The 14108-nt window shown below is 29.6% G+C and overlaps 2 protein-coding genes across 3 annotated transcripts in view; one reads left to right on the top strand and one right to left on the bottom strand.

Moving 5' to 3' along the window:
- Tmem63 (transmembrane protein 63) overlaps positions 1-14108 on the top strand; it is a 175155-nt gene that overhangs the window by 77438 nt on the left and 83609 nt on the right. The window lies entirely within an intron of this gene.
- On the bottom strand, positions 88-12937 carry mRpL14 (mitochondrial ribosomal protein L14). 2 transcript variants are annotated; one of them, XM_067263947.1, is made up of 3 exons: positions 12843-12937; positions 9657-9724; positions 88-609 (listed from the first exon to the last, which is right to left on the bottom strand). In XM_067263947.1, the coding sequence occupies exons 2-3, from the start codon at positions 9719-9721 to the stop codon at positions 228-230; spliced, it is 447 nt and encodes a 148-aa protein (XP_067120048.1). In that variant the 5' UTR covers positions 9722-9724; positions 12843-12937; the 3' UTR covers positions 88-227. The 2 variants fall into 2 exon arrangements, with proteins under 2 accessions (XP_067120048.1, XP_067120047.1); XM_067263946.1 differs by having other exon boundaries at positions 9657-9728; positions 12862-12937.

Below are 14108 nucleotides of genomic sequence, written 5' to 3'. Positions count from 1 at the left end.
ATATTTACCTAAATACTGCAAGTTTCAAGAATATTCTTCAAAATTGTAATATTTTTATCAGATCTAAAAATCTACTACTAAGACTCATTTTCATGAACAAAAATAAATTTTATTGAAAATTTAACTACAAAAACTTTTACTCAATTTTTATGAAATGTTTTGATGAGTTTAATTTGCATTATTTCATAAAAACTATTTAAAATTTTTAATCATATTTTCAAATAAATTCAAACAAATTTTGTACATATAGCAATAATCTTAGAGAAATCGCCTTCCTTTGCTCTAAGCATAGAAGGTACAGGCATGGTTATTCTTGTCCCCATTGGACTACCATCATCATTTAAAAGACATATATTATTAGAATCAAATTTTGGAATGAGTGCCTTTTGTTTCTGTTTTACACCTAAAATATATGCTTTCTTTTTCTGTCCTTTGATTGCTACTAAAATTTTGTCTCCTATTGTTCCAATACCTGTTGGTCTTCCTTTCTTATATACATGAATGCAAACAGGTGGTTTTCCTTCCAGCATAGCTTGTTTACCTAATGCACTGTTGTCAATAACTCTAAGTCTAGTCATCTTCATAATATGATTAACTGAATTAGATGTGCTGTAAATAAAATAAAAAAATTATCATTTTTAATTTATAGTCTCTCTATATATAGAAGTATATAGAATTAAAAGTAAATTGTCTGAAAATTATTTAATTATAAATAAATGATAGAAAAATTAAAGATTATTATTTACTGGCTGGATTAAAAATCTGGTATCAAGTTACATGTAAAGAAATATTCTAGTGAAATTAAATATTTTTAAAAAATATGTTCTCTTGTGTTTGTGTTCTAAAAACAAATATGATTTATTTGTTGTACAATCAAAACTATTAAACTGTAATTAAAATTATACAACTTTTTATTAAAAAAATTACAGAACAGCTACAGAAAAAGAAAAGTATTCCATCTCATATTAAATTTAATAATTACAATGCCTCCCTCTTGGGTTAAATTTATTAGTAATTTATTATCACTATAGCTGTTATATGGCCCAATGTCATAAAGCAGTTGTTGGTGCTTTATTATAATGTGTCAAGTTTTCATTGAGTTGTTTATATAATAAAACTAAATGGAATATATAAAACATCAAATATATGTAAATAATGATTAAATTTATATAACCAGCATTTATTTTTAATTAATTATTACCTAGTTTAGGCATGTGTTTTAATAATAATTAAATATATCAACATTTTGAAATTTCAAGTAGTAGTAAAATTTTTATCAGTCTTTACAAATAAGTGAAAAATAAGCAAAACCTATTTACACAGTGAAAGACAACCTGAAACATTTCTTTCTGCATAATATATTTAAAAAACTTTCTAAATTTAAGAAAGCATTGAAAGTATTCAAAGCTTAATACATATATAAACATCCCAAAGCCCAATATAATAATAATAAACCAAACAGCCTATTAATTAATCAGCCTATTAATTAAGGCTGTTGTTGGTTTATTAAAGCTTAATGTAATTTAACTAATCAGAAGAAAAACAATGAGTATATCCTACATAAATTAAAACATAATACATATTTAATTATTCTGAACATTCTGGAAATATAGTATGAAATTTAATATGGCAAATATATCTAAAATTTAGTACAGAAATAAAAGGCTATATAAGTATCAAAATATTTAAGCAAGCATAATTTTTTATAGTTAGGAATATTCTACATAATTTTTTATGTATACTAAATAATTTATAATTATTATAAAGAAAAATTACACAAATTACATAGAACAAAGTGGTCCAACTGGAGGCCCATGGGCCAATTCTGATCAGATCTTGGTAACCAGCCTGCATCACTGTTATTTGATACTTTTGTGTACTTGGCATTAGTAGAATAAAATTAAATTTACGAACACGTATTTTTAAAAATCATTTAAAAAAAAATCATATCCCAAAATGCAATAAAATGCTTTAAACCAGTCTCTATATCAAGTTTATCAATATTTTACTTTGTTAAAATGATGCAATTGATGTATTACTGATATACTGTAAATGTGATTAATTACTGATTAATGAAAGAATACAATTATGTTGTGAATGAAAGTATTGTGTGTAAGAGAAATTCAAAAAGTAGATACAGAAAAATTTTTTAAAGCATTTTATTTTCATAACTTACAATATCTTTATAACATACCTTTATTTATTTTCAGTGTAATCACCATATTCTCAATGTATTACTTGTATTTCTATATTTGGGAATGAGCTTCTTGATACCTAAGTCATAAAAAACTGTGGCCTGTCCATTGAACTACCTTATCTTTCATTTTATTGTTGTCATTAAACTTCTTTTTCACAATATGTTGATGACCACTTGGTAAGAGATTTAGACTGCCAGAGGATGACTCAAAACTTCCAACTTAAAGGTCTACAACTACAGTACTTCTGTGTGACAAGCTGTGTGGCATTACTGTGCAATAGGCAAACTTCTCATGTCAACATTTTTCACTATTTCTTTTGAAATGCTCAATTAAATCTTTTCAGGGTTTTACCATATGTAGCAGCATTTATGGTGTCTCCTCAAGACAAGAAATCAACAAGAGGAGGTTTCTTCCTGTCCCAAAAGACAGTTGCCATTATTTTCCTCTCTGACATAGATGTTCTGTTTTTTTTTACTTATGGAGAACAATTATGGCAATATTGCATTGATCACTGCTTGGTCTCAGATATATGAAGAAATACTCCTGTTTTGTCTCCTAACAGTGTGAAATCCAGAAAGATGTCACCTTGTTCCTCATAATATACAAGAAATGATTTGAGCTGAAGTCACTTGATTTACTTTCTGCTCTTCAGCCAACATTTTGTCACTTTTCAATATTCTAATCTTTCAGTCATTATCTCATAAAGAGCTTGCTCTTGATACTTCTGAGCTTCATTCGTGAAATTCATCCATTGTTACGTGACAATCACTCATCATAAAATATTCAATGTTGGACACAATGCCCTTTGTTTGGTACGATTCCCAAACATTCCATCGTCCATTAGGCCTGGAGGGGCAATAAACCCAGCAGGGGAACAGGAGGAGTATAAAGGGTCGAAGGGCTGATAGAAGCAGTCTCTTTCTTTCTGTCTGGAGATCTGGACAGACCAACAAAGTGATCGGCTGCATAAGGGGATCAGAGAATGGAACCATTGGAGAATAAGGAACCTGAAACGAGCTTCTGAGACACCTGTCCATGTACTTGATTGTATTCGGTAAATATAATGTTGTAAATAATTTTTGCGAATCGGAAAAAAATGATTCTCATGAAAATTGTAGTAGTAACTGTAATGAATATTGAACTGATGTTAACTCAACCTCAGATTGAGAAAATAAATCTTACAGTTAAATACCTATTAACATGAATTTTGTTCTAAATTTTTTGACTAAGGGATCCTTGATGATTAATTGTAATGAACAGAGGAAGAGATTTAGTGTTTAAGAATGGACATTTATGATGATAAATGACTATTTTACCTGTTTTAGATTCATGACATCATCTCACCATATTTTGTCTATTCATAATGCCCTCATAAGCACTAATGATTTAGCAATAAATTTCAGATGCTGTTTCTCATTTTGTGCTGACGAAACAAATTACTGGACAAACCTTGCACTTGGAGATATTTAGGAATTGATACTGCTATTCCCCACAATAGCTGCAGTACTGTGATTATATTTCACAACTTCTGGAGAGTAAGGCAAGTCCTGGATAACATGTGAGAATAGCCAAAGGCAAAGAAATAACATTCCTCCTATTTCTACAAGCCTATAAATTTACATTTCAAATTTCTCTTGTAAAGGCTATCTTATATTATTTGTTATTTAATTAAAAATTCAAAATGCCTTATTTTCCTTCCACATATTCATAAAAAAGTTACTTCTTTGGCCAATGACTTAAGCTCAAAACTACGATATGGCCATCAAACTAAAAAAATTAGACTAACCTGACAGAATAACTACTTTGGTAAATGTTTTAAGCTTAATATTTATCAGACTGAACAACATATTTCAAAAGTTACAAATGAACAATTGTTGCTAGGTAAAGTTGATTGTTACAAATTACATAATATTTAATTTTTATAAAATTTTATCTATTTTTTATTTATCACAATTAATTTTTCTTTCACTAACCATTTCCATGGTTTATGTAAAAATTCATAATTTTTTATGTTGATTTTTTATGTTGATTATGAAAAATCTATAGCTTGAATCCACAAAGACTCAAGCTATAGATTTTTATCTCACTATCTTATACAACAAAATATTTGTAAAATTCAAAATTTTCAAATATGTTAGTCACTCTGATCCACAAGATTATGTTTGAAGTGCTTTATTGATATACAGTAATTATTCTTTGTTGTTATTTGTGTAATTTTAAAACAGTTATAAATTAAAATTAAGTTTTGGAGTTGAACATATATATATATATATATATATATACATACACCATATTTTACTGACTATAAGACGCACTTTTTTCTTTGAAAAATTACCTCCAAAATTCAGGTGCGTCTTATAGGTATTTTTTAAAAAAAATTGCTTAAAAATTAAGGTGCGTCTTATAGTCCGTAAAATACGGTAATACATTATTATACTATATGCATTTTCTTATACATTAAAATTATATTATTATAAATTTTTAATAATATACATATAAAACCATTAAAAAGTTTCAAAGTATTTTTCATTTAATTTGACATAATTTGTACAGTACTTCCATCACTCACTGAAACAGTGCCAGTCATCAACTAAGAAGTCTTTCAAAATTTGTGGAAGAAATCAAAATGAACATAAAACATCTGTAAGACCTTTCTTTTAAGTAATTTTTTAATTTTGGAAAAAAATTTGAACCTCTACAATAACATGAGTGAAAAAATTCTTTTTTGATATGTTCATAAAATTTTTTGAGCAAGTTCAAATTGTTTTTTGTTTTAAATTATTTTTTAATACTAAAAAGATTTAGATATTTGTAATTTTACAATGCTATTATTTATCTACTAATAAATATAGAAAGTTTAATTTTGTTAAGTAATTTCTTACAAATCATGAATTCACAGCTGGCATGACATTATTCAACCCAACCAAAAGATATAATCAAAAATAATCTCAAAAGTTAATTGTCTGGCTTTGTATACACTTTCTATATGTAAATAATAGATTCAAAAATTTGAATTTTATAATTTTCATTCAATTATTTTAATTTTAAATTAGTTTATGTTTATTTTTCCTATGCTTTATATTAAGCATAAGAACTTTATAGAATATATTATATGTAGGATGCTTTATACTAGAACTTTAATTGTACTGGTTTGCCTTTTGCTCTCACTGTAATTCTTATGATTAAGCATAAAATTGCTTGAGAGAATAAGATAGAAACACATGCATTTTGAATGACAAAGGACATCTTCATCATCTGTAATGAGAGATACCGTATTTTACGGACTATAAGACGCACTTTTTTCTTCGAAAAATTGCCTCCAAAATTCAGGTGCGTCTTATAGTCCGTAGCATCTTATAGGTATTTTTTTTAAAAATTGTTTAAAAATTAAGGTGCGTCTTATAGTCCGTAAAATACGGTATGTTGTCCAAAATGCAAATCCTCAAAAACCAATAAAAGCCTGTGTTTCTATCTTAATTGTGTTCCTGTATGATTATGATATAAGTTAACAATAATGTTTTATGATCATAACTGATATATTGTTAACTTACTGGTATTACTGGTATAATATGACCATTATATATACAAATAAAATATTACCAATAGGCTATATTATAAATTATTAAAACTTTTCCATAAAATAATTTCAGAGATGTTTTATATACATTTCCAATTCATAATTTATAATTGATTTCTCAAATCCAAATTCATGTTACATAGTAATAGTGTAAAATCTGTTTTCTTCTATATAATTAAATTACAATAAATCTAAAAATTAATGTTTACTGAACTAAAGCCAATAATAAAAGATCTGCTAAAAATTTATCATCATTAAAAATATAATAATAATAAACTATTACTTTGAAACTGAACAAATTTTTAAATAAATTTCTGTTTAATGAACCAAATTTACATCTTGGATATTGGCACCATCTAGTGAGAATGATGTAAACCATATGTTTGTATCAAGCCTGGCCAACCCAAATTGTTTCGCGGTCAACTTTAATCACGCATAACATTATGGTGAGCCACAATTTAGGCAAACATGCTTTTAAAAAAGTAAAACAAATACAAAATGAATAAGATTTTATTGTTATACCAAGAGTTCATACTTGCACTTGCCCATTATAATAATGACACACGTAAATTTTCATTTATTTGTTTTGGTATACACATAACGGGAAACAAAAGTTTTAATAGATATATAATATCGCTTAGCAGGCCACACAATTTAACATAACAGGCCAAATGCAGCTTGCGGGCCGTGGGTTGGCCAGGCCTGGTTTATATACATGATATTATTGAATCATTATAAAAAATATATTAATGGATTTGTATATATTTACATTGTTACATTTCCCTATCAAATTAGATTTATTTATTGGAATACCTGATACCAGGAATAGATATCCTTTAACATACATACTATAAAAACCACTGGAACAGGTTAAATCTTTTTATAACAATCCTATTGGAACTACAACTTACTTTATTTCATTACAATGGATAAAGAAAACAAAAAACTTATGAGCATTTTATTTTTAGTCGTACAAAAGCTATTAATCATTACAAAATTTTCTTTTTTAATTAGTAAGTGTATTATTAATTATATTATATATTTGTAACACCATTAAAAATGAAACAATCAACTATTTAACTGTTAAAAATATTTTCTGGGAAATAAATAGTAAAACAATAAATACAGAAGGATATTTCTCAAGCTATCCAAAGCTTCTGGAAATGAAAGTTTTTCATCAGTTGAATTAATTCGAATCGTAGATACAGTAATATCTTGGTTTTCGTTGACTTCAGTTATCGTCAATTTTTTTTTGCAAAAAAATTTGTCTCAGTTTTCATTGATTGTCTCGGATTTTGTTGGTGTGCCCAAATGACCTTGCTGCTAATTTTGTGAAAACAAAGCACGACCCATGCATTTTCCAGCTCAATGTGGCATTATTTCTCGTTGTGTGAGCATTACCCTACGACAGCCTACCATTGGCCAATGGTTCCGTTCCCTGAACACTGAGAGTTCGATCAAGGGTTTGCGCTTCGCCAGGATGGGCTGGCCACATCTTGGTGAAGTTTTCTGGGTTTTCTCCACATCTGTAACGCCTGAATAGGAACCAGTTACCCTTAAACAGACCTCCTGAAAGGCGTTATTTCCTGCGATACAATCATCATAAATGCATACAACTACTATTACATGACAATTACGACAATACTTTACCACGGGGCAATATAGGCTAGAAGCTCATATCCAACTAGCTTCTATAAGACAAGACCCTGAGTGTCTAGCCAAGCAATTCCATTGCTTTCCTTTAGATTAGTCTTTTATATTAATTTCTTATTGCTTTTAGCATTTAACGCTATATTAATTATCTATAAAATGTGTTTTTGGTATGTGTTTTTGAGTGTCTAGAATGAATTAATTAAATTTACATTGATTCATATGGAAATAATTCCCTTGGTTTTCGTCAGTTTTGAATTTCGCCAATTGTTTTCAGATGGATTATTGATGAAAACCAAGGTATCACTGTAATGCCAAAGAGCCAAATCAAATTTTCTTTTAGCATTGCTTTTCTTCTTCCTGACAACTATTTTTCCAAGATGAATAATTTTTCTTATAATATGAAATGATGTCATTTCTTAATTATTTTTTTCATTTTGATGATAACATAAAGATAAAATTAAATAAATTTATAATAATTGTAAAAATTTCAATTAGAATAAAAATACAGCCAAGAGAAAAACCAAAAAGTATTTCCAATAAACTTGCTATTCACAAAATGCAAATTACACAATGAGTGGAATTTGCACTTTGTGAGACTGACTTCACCATAACCAAACATTTTTTTTTTAATTATTTTAAAAATTATAACAACTTTTCAATAAAGTTAATGACCTAAAAATATTATCAATTAAATCATAAATAATTTTATTTTATTTATGAAATGACTGTTACAGCTAATTAAAATGTGAATTAAAGATAATATTTTATTTTTAAAAAGTTGAATAATTTCAAATGCATTTTTAATAGAGATAAATTAAAACTTTAATTACCACTATAACAAATTTTCGGGTAGCCAAAAAAAGTTAGCCAAATGTAGGATCGAACCTAGATCACCCATTTGGCAAGCGAGTTCGCTACAAACTCAACCATTTTGCTGTGCTGCTGTACTATAAAATCGACCAGTGTATGAGCTTTGCTTAAAACTTTGGAGCGGTTTTTCTTGGAATCTTCTGGTTAGTGCGCTTTACAATTCTTCTGGGTGGACACCATTGAAATATACTTCTAACCTGCAAAGTCTCATCCTGAACTGAATTTCCGAGACTGTAAGGTCCCCTTGTTAGACAAATTTTACCATAACAATCAACCTCTACCTATCCAGTTCACCAATTCATCCATAGCAGGGATCATAAACTGGGCTCACAGGCCAAATACAACCTGTTAAGACTTCATATCCAGTCCTCGGCCTTGATGATTTCTTTTCTGAAAACCAATGTTTCTAACATCTTGAGGGGATTAAAACAGAAAAAATTCAAAGTTCTAATTGTTTATGTAAGTTGTATAGGCTTGGTAACAAAAGGCCTTTGTTAAAGCTTTTTTTTAGTTTAAGTATGTTTTGGTTCACCAAATAATAATGAATATGGCCTACATTTGATATACATCTATTTGACTGGTCCTTTGCTGCATTTGAGTTTGAGATGGTGTACATTGCTAATAACACGGAAGGTAATATCTTTTTTAATCATACAGAGTATATTTATGTGTCCCCAAGCATGGCCCTAAGAACCATTCTTAGGAAACATGAATATATGATTAAAATACTAAACTGGGAGGACATCAAAATTATCAAATTTTTACAAAACAGATTCATCCTCAAACATGTGGAAGACCTTTATAAATCTACATAGCAGAGGAACTTTAAAGACCAGGACACACACTGGTTTGTAGGGATCACAGTTTCAGATCCCAACAAATCAGAACCATATTTAGATTGTAATTTTATTTATTTATTTTATATCATTTTATTTTATGTTAATTAATTAATATTATCAATCTAAGCATATCTTCTGCCTTTTTAAATGATATTTAATTTTAAATGCTGTTTAATTTTTAAATGTTATTTGAAATTTGTATGTTTGATTCTTAATATTCTGTATTATTAAGAAACATTTGATTACTGTTAAGCAGGCTGAAAATGATCATTGAATGATCATTGAATATGATTGAAAATGTTAGCTGATGTGAATTAAAATGTTTGCTGATTTATAACGTATAAATTATATTAGTATTGTTTGTGTTTCTACAGAATCAGTTATTTCTACATCAAGTTTAAAATGATTATCTAGGAACATATGGTAGAATTTTCTAATTCTACTGTATATTCCTAAAATATATTCAAATTAATAAATTTATGAACAAGGTTAATAATGTATTCTGTAACAAACACTTACCTAAATTTTACAGTAGACAGATTTGAAACAAATGTACTGGTTTTTCTAAATAAAGCACAACTCATCTTCTTTCTAGTTATAAAAATATCTGACATTACATATACTTATTCTAAATTGAAAACAGTTAATCATTTATAGATATGAACAAATTAGCAATTTAAATAAATTAATAAGAATTGAAAAAAATATGGCATAAAATTGTAGTTTAAATATTTATATAGATACATCAGTCAAATACAACATTCTATTAAAATCAATAATAATTACTACTGTGATATATTTTAAATTACACTTTTAAAATATTCTTTCTTTGAAATTTTTTATAGATATTTAAACTTATTATATTTAAGTTCAAAATGTAGCAAATTAGTGGATCTCTAGGACTGGTGTCACCTAGTGCAGCAACTCAGTGCCATCCCACAAAAATCTTTTTGTATCAGACCATACAGAATCCTTAGTAATGTTTTTTTTATGTACTAATGTTACTTATAAACCATAATTCCCATATATTACTGAATGTAATAGGCAATAACAAACAACTAGCAAAATTAAAATTACTCCTTTAAATTACATTATCAAACACACAGCCTACATGTCTAGTACTTTTACTTATTTATTTTTGTAACTGTATTGTATTTGTAAAATGTATAATATTTTTCTATTTTTTATTTAATTTGGTAATAATGACAGCTCAATGAATGAATAATTAGAGGGTTCAAAAAGTAAATTAACATAGAGTTTTACTGGTACCATATTGATTATAGAGAATTAGCATATTGATACATGTAAGCTGGGGGGTTAAGAAAAATGCTTTTGTCCTTATAACTAACTATAGGATATTTAAAAAAAAATAATTCCTGAAGAAACACTGTATGAGAATTTTACATTGTGTCACTTTATGCCACTCCCTCTGATGGTGTCAGCTATTGCAGTAAGCCACCTAGTGAAGGAAGCAACTTATAAATGCAATCATCACTAATAAGAACAAAAGATTTCAGAAAGTGGAATCAAGAATTCTCAATAGTATTGGACCTTTGCTTCAAAAGAAATGCAACATGCTATGCTAATTCTATATAGCAGGGGTGGCCAACTTTTGTGTACGTAAGATCTACTTTTTATCTTAAAAATGTGTCGCGATTGACTTGTCATAGGCATAGTCTAAGTGGGGAAGGGGAAGTGTGAAATGCATGCTATGCTTATACACTGTGTTTCAGTACGAGGTGCACTGCTTATGAGTCGAGTCATAACTGCATGCATACTGTTGCGTTCGGTTACAAATATAATACATTAAGTCAAGACACCGCGAGTGATCGACTTGTTGGCCACCCCTGCTATATAGCATGCCAACAATATGTTGTAGTTACCAGTGGTAGATTACTAAATGTACAGATTGTGCACATGCACAGGGCTCCCAATTTGGTAAACTCTAGATCCTAGCTATGTACCACATAACTTATTTTTTTGCTAAAATAAAAATTTCAATAGAACTGTAAACCACTTTTGCTTTGCTTATTTAAACTGCCATTCCCTCATTTATATTTTTTACCTTCTGGGCATCCTCTATTGCTTTTCCTACATGTTGCTGCAAAATTCAAAGGAGTGTTTCATGCATTTTCTGTTTAGAAAGACCCAAACATAAGCCGGATCTATTATGTGAAAAAAGCCTTGTTTTACAATCCATTAGACTAATTCCTTTGAAAATGTCTCTAGTGCTTCACATGAAATATATAAGTCATCAAGAGTCTTGTCCCTTTTGTTTTTTTCAAGAACTCCAGTAATAGTGTTGCTCAAAAACTGAATAAGTATAAAGGCTGGTTTACAAGACACAACTACTATTAACATTTTGTCACCTAAAACTGCAATATTCGTGGATTTGTCTTGTTTGAACAAACTCACAACTTTAGTGAAACCTTGGTTCAACATGTCACAATGGTGTTTCAGAAAGTCTAATGTGCCTGATTTTTTTCTTGTTGCATCATCCTCTTCCTGTTATCAGAATTAAATTTATACAACAGGAAAGTATTAAGTGACTAGTAACACTGTCACAGCAAAAAAAGCTGTTTAAATAATTTAAAATAGGGAAATATCCACATATACAAATAACATAATCCTAAATGATAAAGTTAAAAATTATTAAACTTTTGAATTGTATTGTTTTTCTTTTCTTTACCTGCTTTATTTGCATTTCATTGACATCAAATTATGAACAGCTTTAAAACATATAAACAGTGACTACATCCAGACAACCGAAGTTAATGTTGTTTTTCAAAACATTAAAGTTGAATTGATAAACAGAAGAATTAAATATTCTTTCAGTTCAAAAGAAACAAATTAATGAGTGATCTACGGTACTTGTCGGAACGAGATAATACTTCAAAGAGAAATCTTAGCATCCTATTGATGAATTATGCAATATTTAGATCAATGGTTTGATTATAGCCTATTACTCATGTCAATCATTCAACTTTCAAAATAATATTTAGTTGAAGAATGAAATAAATGTGGCTGATAATTTGGGAATTGAGTATGATGGAGATCAATACTTCTCTGAATTGTGTGAACTGAATTCAGTCAGACAAAATTTAACAAGTGATGAGGGTTCCAGCCTGTAATCAATGTTTGTAAAACTAACCGAAGCTCAAATTTATTAAAAACTGTGCAATTTCAGTTCCACCTGAATGTATTTTTTCAAAAGTAGGGCATACAACTAACAAAAAAAGAGGTTCTTTAAGTTCCTAATACTTGGAGAAAGTGTTGATTTTGAATACATTGAGCCAAGAAGTCTGTTTTCTTTGAATAAAATTCATTGTATATTAATGTAAAATACTATGTTGTTCTTTATTTTATTTTATCTTTTTTTGCTTTAGTTGTAATTTCTAAAACATCAAACCATCGATGTTTCATCCATCACACACTCTAGATTTAAAATATAAAAAGCTCCCTCTGATGACAGCAGCACAATTATACTATATAATTATAACTTTCGCAGCATTTTATCAATTTTTATGCGATTAGAATATTTGTAGTTTTTTAAATTTACATATTTCAGGATATTCTTACACATTTAATGTTTGAAACCAAATTATTTTATTTAAATATGAATTTGCTGTATTAAATATGCGAAATATAAATGGTAGAAACTATCTTCCACAAATAAGTTATAAAAATGAACACGAGTGAATTAACTTATATCAACATAAATTACCCGATTTAACTCCTATTAATTGCTTCTTTCCACTCAGAGTCAAGGTGTTTATTTACAACGTGACTTACGAAAACAGATAATTTTCAATGTTGCCAACTTTATTTCATTATTAAAAATATTTTGAAATAAAAATTGTATTTAATTTATTAAAATTTATATTAAACAAATGTCCACAATAATAAAAAGGATAACAATTTTAAATAATAAGAAAATATATATTTTTTCGAATTGTGGTCACTTTAGAGGGCCTTCTTTTGCAAGCCTATTATGCATTCGGCCAGGCCCACAATGGGCGACCCGGTGGTGAGGGACAGTGGCGTGCCGTGACATTTGATGATAGGGAAGCTGTGTTTCTGTAAGAAGCCGACTTCCAGGGGCAATCAGTTAATTGCGCGTCAGTGATGGCCTAGGGTCCATTCGTAGACGGCCGGATGGCCGAGCGGTAAAGGTGCAGCCTACCGCTCTGGGGGACCCGGGATCGAATCCGAACGGGTCGAATAATCCCCAGGAATTTTTTCGGGGGGTGGTCCGTTCGGATATGTCGGGCCCCGTCCCTCACCACCCGGTCGCCCCATTGTGGGCCTGGCCGAACCCATAATGGGCCTACTAAAAGAGGCCCTCTTAGTGCCCACAGGGCGGAAAGAGTTAAAAAAAAAAAAAAAAAAAAAAAAAAAAAAAAATAAAAAAAAAAAAAAAATAGGGTCCATTCGTACGTGCGTGGTGGCGGAAGAGACGTGCCTGACAAAAACCGACAAAAAAGAAACATAAAATAAACATATACTATGTACAAAATAGTTTGCTTTAGGACAAGCAGCCGTTCGGACATCCTGGGCGTCGATGTGGTTCTTCGATTGTCGATCGAAGGTGGCCCCGGGACAGTGGCATTGACAAGTCTGTAGGGCACGGGGAGACTTCATCTGTTGGCGTCGGGAACACTGTCTAAGTCCGAAGTGACACGGGTTAGAGGTTGGCACAATAGACGAGAAATTGTATTTTTATTTTTTTTTTTGCGCATTTACATACGGCGTTTTCGGTTATTCAGAACGTTAACCGAGTGCCAGGTGTCCTCGATTGTCGGGGATTATATCAATCTCCGGTCTTTGTTTCGTCCATTTGATTGGTCATTCTCCCTCAATCACGCTTTCCGAGTAGTTGGTCCCTCGTTACTAAGCGTAACGAGACTCTTACCTGGAGCGCGAGAAAAGTCAAAATCGAAGACGAATTCGATCTTCCACCGATCATAGGAC

The sequence above is a fragment of the Centruroides vittatus genome, unplaced genomic scaffold (assembly GCF_030686945.1).
Source record: "Centruroides vittatus isolate TY-2023 unplaced genomic scaffold, ASM3068694v2 contig_18, whole genome shotgun sequence".
Classification (NCBI taxonomy): domain Eukaryota; kingdom Metazoa; phylum Arthropoda; class Arachnida; order Scorpiones; family Buthidae; genus Centruroides; species Centruroides vittatus.
The sequence above is the reverse complement of the archived record's forward strand: the minus strand, read 5'-3'. Positions and strand labels throughout refer to the sequence as shown.

What these genes read in the sequence shown, in the direction of transcription:
- mRpL14 (XM_067263947.1), bottom strand. Translation starts at nt 9,721, where the DNA reads ATGAGTTGTGCTTTATTTAGAAAAACCAGTACATTTGTTTCAAATCTG. An exon ending in CTGTCTACTGTAAAATTTAG is followed by an intron (nt 610 to 9,656) that starts GTAAGTGTTTGT and finishes TTTTATTTACAG; the next exon opens with CACATCTAATTCAGTTAATC.